The 6,987-nt window shown below is 30.9% G+C and overlaps 1 protein-coding gene across 1 annotated transcript in view; it reads right to left on the reverse strand.

Annotated features, from left to right (window-relative positions):
* LOC115034754 overlaps positions 1–607 on the reverse strand; it is a 2,037-nt gene extending 1,430 nt beyond the window's left edge. Inside the window, exon 1 of the mRNA XM_029492177.1 lies at positions 534–607. Within this exon, the coding sequence (XP_029348037.1) occupies positions 534–607 (74 nt within the window). The remainder of the gene's footprint in view (positions 1–533) is intronic.
* Positions 608–6,987: the final 6,380 nt, after the last annotated feature.

The raw sequence follows: 6,987 nt of genomic DNA on the forward strand, positions 1-6,987 counted from the left end.
TATCAAACATTATATTATGTTTTTAAATTTACTACTTTATAAGAAAAAAAGTTGGTATAATACTGCAGTGCTAACCTCAAAATAACAACTTGTTATGTAATTTTAGCAACATTTCAATATTTGGAGATACCCTTTTGAGGTTTAAGGCGGCAGAATATGTAGCTTACCTTTATATAGTTTCGAAGACAATATATTAAAGCTTCACAAGTTTCAATCACAATTTTTCCAATGGATTGAGGAGATATCGCACTGATAAATTTCAGGTCCTCGAATGTGTTTCCGGTAGCCAAATAACGTAGTGTAACAGACAGTCTTTGACTTGTTGGTATAGCTTCTCGCATTGACGTATTTTGTTTTTTAATAAATGGATTCACCAAATTTAAAATTTCATCGAAACATCCATCATCCATTTTTAAAAAATTTTTGAAATCATTTTTTTCAAAATTACGCAACTCTGTTAATAGCTTCTCGTGAGTATATTGTTGTCTATTTTTCAACCACTCTTTTGTCCAGGTTCTTCGTTGTTTTTTTACCTTTTTTGGTTTTTTTTTTCATCAAGTGACAAGGCAAGAGCAATAGCAATTATCGCATTCTCTTCGCTAGACATTTTGACCGAAACTGAACAATATATTCAATTGAAATATTGAGCAATAATATTGATCGTGTGAATGCAAAAGAAATTGAAACATTTATTGATTTAAATATTGAGCAATAATATACATTATTAATTACGTTTACAATATGATGCTATTTTATATTTTCTTTAAAACGTCAAAGTTTAGGCACATCACCATGGTTAGATTGTGTGTGATCTGCGGAAACGTCGATGGTGTTGATGGAGTTTCGTTGCACAGGTTACAATAAATTTATTAACAACTCATACTAGACTTACACTAAAACTACTCAAAATGTAATGGTTAAATTAGGTTTCCAGCGAATGACCACCGGAGACGTCAGTGGGTGTTGTTTGTCGAGAACTGTGGTATAAATGCACAACAGATTTTGGCCAACTCAAAAGTGTGCTCGAGACATTTCGTACTAGGTCATGATTATGAAGCAGAAACACATCATCGTCGTCGTCTGTTCTCAAGAGCGGTGCCATCTTTAGTGAGTGTATCATGACTATTTTTATTAGGTATTCCAATGACTCTGTTACAATTCTATACCAAACCACACATAAACATAACTTAGACTGTAGCAATTGTTTTAAGTTAACAATTATTATTTTATCTTATTCCAGCAACAATATTACATAATGTCATACGGTGTCTTTTATTTCTTAACATGCTTATAGACACATTTAATTTAATTACTTTACATTGAAATACCAATTATTCAATTCATATTACTATTCATCCAATATAATAAAGTTTTTCTTCTATAATTTAATTGAACTAATAATAATAATAATAATAATAATAATAATAATAATACTTTTGTTCTTTTTACACTTCCATTTCTACAGGTAGACGACAAGTGTGCGGTAGACCGCATACGACATGAATACCATAATTCTCTTTGCTTGTCATTTGGTTGCATTGTTATTAAATCTTCTACAAAACATTTGTTAACTGCTTTGGTTTTAGAAATGGCAAACCAAAAAAATATTTTGAAAAATTGCTTTTTTCTGAACTTAAAGTTTTGTATGAGTTGACTAAACCTAGAGCATGAATATTTTACCACCAATTTTGTTTATAGCAGCAAAGTCATATACTAACATGTTCTGCACAGGCGTTAAATCTACTTGCTACAGCTGATACTGCCAAAATAGTTGATCAAGCCTATAATTCAATTGCAAAAATTACATTTAAAAAGTTATCATCATCTTGGAATCTTCTTAGTCGTAGTACTGTATTCTCAGATTAAGTTTTTGATTCATGTAGTTGTAAATTTCCAGTTCCTAATTTGACAAGATGGGATTTGTTGTATGATGCTGTACATACAGTAGTTACAAATACACAGAATTTAGTCTTGGTGTTTAATGAGTTAAAAATGAAAAAAATGAAAAAAAATGAATGGAGTTTCTTAAAAGAATATTGTAAGGTGATGGTTCCACTTGCAATTTCATTGGATAAATTGCAGGGTGAAAGGTCTTGTCATTTAGGTTTTATTGCCCCCACTATACTGACATTAAGACTATTGCTAATACAAATGAATAATTTAGTCCACTGTAGACCTTTATGTTTCAATATTATAAGTAGCTTAGAAAAAAGATTTGATTATAAATTAGATTTAAAAAAAATTAAGAGTAAATCATTTATTTTATCAAATATAAGCCACCCAAAGTTTAAACTATCCTGGGCAGTGGCGGCGTGAACTTATTTTTTCAATGACGCAGTAAATGATTTTAACCCCACCTATCCACGTTTTATATCAACACCAAAATATTTGAAAAAACATAAGATACTAAAAATAGATGCAGTAATATTTAATTGTTTTCAATATACATATAGGTATATAATACGTGTATATATATATAAATTATAATACATATATAAATATATTATAATTATTCATACAGATATTTTATTATATCTTTATATTTATTTGAATAATAATGATTTTTGTAAAAGTTCACTTGATTGAGCATATGTATCGATCACTTCATTCATGTCGATATAGATATCCTTTTCGCAGCTTAATAGCATTAAACTTTCAAGTCTTGTCTGCCCCATAGTTGATCGTAACCTTATTTTTATTAATTTCACCTAAAACAAATTTGAATTAACTATATTTTATTATAAACTTATAAACAATAAGCAAAGCATTTGTAATCTAACAAATTGTTATTGTTTATATTATAAACATAACATTTAAAAATTTAAATCATACTTTAGAAAATGTACGTTTTGCGGTTGATAATGAAGGTGGAATGGTAGCCAATGCTTTATAAGCTTGATATATATTTGGAAAAGCTGAAACTAAATCATAGCTAGACAAAAGTTCAATGATTGTAGTAACTGATATTTTAGCTGTGACCTTATCGTTTTCATTTATTGTTTCATTATCTGAAATCTCCTCCTCAGTAAAACTTGATATCTCATTATTGTTGTCAATATTCATATTTGAATTTGATGCATGTAGATCTGAAGATAGTTTCATTCCATTAAATAGTCGATTTATATTATTTTTCAGTTGCACATATTCAATTCTTAATTGGCTTTAATTTACACCAATCCGTGGAACTATATGTTCAAAACTATCTAATGGAAGTTATTGAGATTTACATAACAAGCGATCAGAGTTTAATAAAGCTAGGTCTTTCATAATTTCTTTTGCTTGAATGAATCTTTCGGTTATTGATGTGATAATTTGATCCAAAGCAGCATAATAAGTGTTAATTTTGTACTTATGGCAAGCTGAATCTTGAATTTCATCTCCTGCATTTTCACCTGCCATTTTCTTTTTCGTCCTCTTTCTTACTTCTTTAAAATCACAGTTGACAACTTCATTTACTTTTCAATATTCTTTAGTAGTTTTTAAAAAATCATCAAAAGAATCATCAGATCGTAACTTCATTAAGTTTTATTTTGCAATATTAACCAAATTTAATGCTTCAATAAAATCAATGTTTCTTGATTGCAAATAATTGGATAAAGGTGTAGTAACATTAAAAATATTAAAAAAAAAAAAAAATAATATAAATTTGAATTCTGATATCGTATTCAAAAATGTTCTGGAAGTTGATGCTGTCGCTCTATCTGATAAATTAGTTAATAGCTTCAGAGATTCAACTAACGCTCGATATTTTTCAAAAATAACGGTTAAAACTCTATCATGGGACGTCCAACGAGTATCAGAAAAACTTTTCATCCTTTGAACTCTTTTATTTTCATATGACTTTTTCTGGCACTCAACAAATACAGTAGTTCTTTTGCGTGCTTTCATAAAAAATACCAATGCTTGTACATCTCCCAAAAAATTTTTGGTATCAACACACGAGTCACAAGTATCGACTACAACTAAATTGAGAAGATGTGCAAAACACCATACATAAATGGCTTTGGGATTTTGCTGTTGTATGAGCAATATCAGACCAGAGTAAATCCCTTGAATTGCCGCAGCACCATCATATGCCTGAGCACAAGTTTTTTTTCCAATCAATACTGTATTTACTTGTTATTGTACAAAACAAGTTAAATAGCCCATGTCCAGTACCATCACTTGCTATTTCTAATGCCAATAACCTTTTTTACCATTTTCATTAACAAACCGAACTACAAATGAAAACAGTTCTTGATTAGATATATCAGTGGTTGTATCAATAATCACAGAAAAAATACCAGCTTTCTTCATATTTTTTAATATTGTTGAACGAACTATTTCACTCATAATGCGTAAAAGTAGATCTTGAGATTCGTGAGACATAAATGTAAGTCTATTTTTTTTCATTTTGTTAACCTTTTCAAGATGTACGGTAAGAGGTGAATTATGATAAGCAATTATTTTTAACATCTCAATAAAATTTCCCCGGTTCAAAGATAACTGAAATTCAGAATGACCTCGTATAGGTATATTCTGCCGGGCAGCAAAATATAAAACTTCTACAATAGCACGGACTACTTCTCGATTATCAGCAACTTGTCTATTGGCATACTGAGTAAGTTGCACATCTACATTGACCCGATTATTTTTTATAAAAAGGCCTCGACTAATTTCTGATTGTAAATGTTCTGGTGAATGTTCATGAAATGAAATTTTTCTAGTTAAATTCACCAATCACCAAAACCTTGTAATGCTAAATTATCTTTTTTCGCTTTTGGGAGCCCAAACAGTTTACATGATATACAATACACTCGATCTTTAGATGGAGAATATGACAACCAAAATCTTCGTGGTGAGTTATTGGGAATTATCTCACTGTTGCTATAAAAAGACTCGTTAAATGATCGATTATTGCGTATAAAATACGAAACAGATACGCCATACGCATAAGGTTAATCAACTCGTTGACAAACGTCAAACACTAAGCCGCAAATCGCAATAACCGCATGTCCGCATTAGGCTATTACTTATTACCATTTTATTCAATTTTCAATAATGATAAATTTATAACAATATCACACCAGTCACTCGTGCATAGGTACGTCGTCGGATGGGCGGGCGACGCGACAAAAATAAACACAGCCCACAGGAAAATCCCAACTTGGTGGTAATTTGTAAATACCATGACGGGCGGTGACCGAGGGCGTATTGGGAAACCCAGGGGGTCAATCCTCGAACTCGTTCGACATTCAAGCGAAAATAAGTAGTATACGACGATAGTCGTATGGTTAGTCGTGTACGTTTTCTGTTATCTGTTGATGTCTATTCTTGAACACCACTCTACAATTTAGTTATACTATACTACAATTTAGTCGTAGGAAAACGAGGTATTCGTATAACCACGCATAACCAAATATGGTTTTTGGGTTATCATGATGATAAGAACTGTTTTTGGTGATAACCGAAAAAAAAATAATAAATGTAATAAATTAATAATATTGAAATACCTATTGTATACTTTTAACTTAAAAATGACTAACGACATTAAAAGGTCGGGCGACGACAGAACAAATGATTGCCCTTAATGAGTTTTTGAAACAAGATTTGCAGTTATTAAGTGGTAAATTTAGCTCCACATTTACTTTTAAAATGGCTCAAAAACGTTGGGAAGCAATCGTCGAGTCCTTAAATGCAATGCCCGGAGCGGTAAAGGACTGAAAAAAATGGCGTAAAGTAAGTAATTTATGGTATATTGTTACGTGCAGCCCTTTCAGAATCCAAACGATGTTGTGATTTGAAATAATAACACTAATTTCAAAGTAATAATATGTGTTTAATAATATAGAACAATCAAAATATAGTATTATGTAGAACTATTTCGTGGTAGTAGCGGTGTAGCGGTGTAGCGGTGTATAATGGCTGGTGTCGTGAAGTGACTTCGTTCTTGCTGGTCCAGGTACATCTGATCAGGCTGTGCTCCTGTCTCCCTTATATATGCTGTCAGCTCCTTTGATCTGGTCAGTATACGGAACTCGCAGGTGCCTTGGGTGTGGTCGTAAAAGTTGTTGTTGTTGTCGTATTGAAGAAACCACCGTCTTGTGCTCATAGGTTGTTATGCTAAATGCTTTTACAAGGAGAACCGCATAGTATGGTTCGAATAAGTAAAAGCGGTTATAATACCTTTTAATACATGCCCATTACAATATTACAGAATAGTTAATACAATTTCCATTAAATAGATTGGTTAGGTACAACTTTCTATGAAAAAGTATTTTAATTTTTAATTACAGTAGAACCTCGATTATCCGAACTAATTGGGACCGCACCTAGTTCGGATACACAAAAGTTCGGATATTGGAAATTTAAAAAAAAAATTAGAACTACCTACATAAGTCTTAATTATTTATTATTTTTATAATTAAATATTTATTATTGTTATTAATATTTTATTAGAATTACATACATTACATTATCAGAAGCATTATTTATACATTATAAGAAATACATTACATTTATTTTATTTACACGTAAAATACATACATAACCTGTACTAATAATAAACCAAAAACGATAGTTTTGATAAATTCGATAAACCGGCCGGCCGGATACGAGTTTTCATATTCGGATAACAGAACGTTCGGATACGCTAATTATAGTTCGGTTAATAGAGGGTTCGGATAATCGAGGTTCTACTGTATGTTGTTAAAAATGTTTTAATGAGTATTTTTATTGTACCTATGTAGACTTTTCAAGACAATCGCACAAAAACTAAAACTAAACAGTCAGCACTTCAGACTGCTCAAAGAAGAACTGGCTATAACACACCATGTACTCCGTTATCATTTGTAGAGAGCAATACCTTAGAACTCATTAATACTACTAGCATATCTGGACATACCGAAAGTTTGGCTTCAAAAGTGTTATTTTCATTTGATAATGCTGATGATGGTAATTTAATGAAAATGTTGTACAGCATTTTTCTTTTAAGTATCTATTTCTATT

This window comes from Acyrthosiphon pisum, unplaced genomic scaffold, assembly GCF_005508785.2.
Source record: "Acyrthosiphon pisum isolate AL4f unplaced genomic scaffold, pea_aphid_22Mar2018_4r6ur Scaffold_20960;HRSCAF=22641, whole genome shotgun sequence".
Classification (NCBI taxonomy): domain Eukaryota; kingdom Metazoa; phylum Arthropoda; class Insecta; order Hemiptera; family Aphididae; genus Acyrthosiphon; species Acyrthosiphon pisum.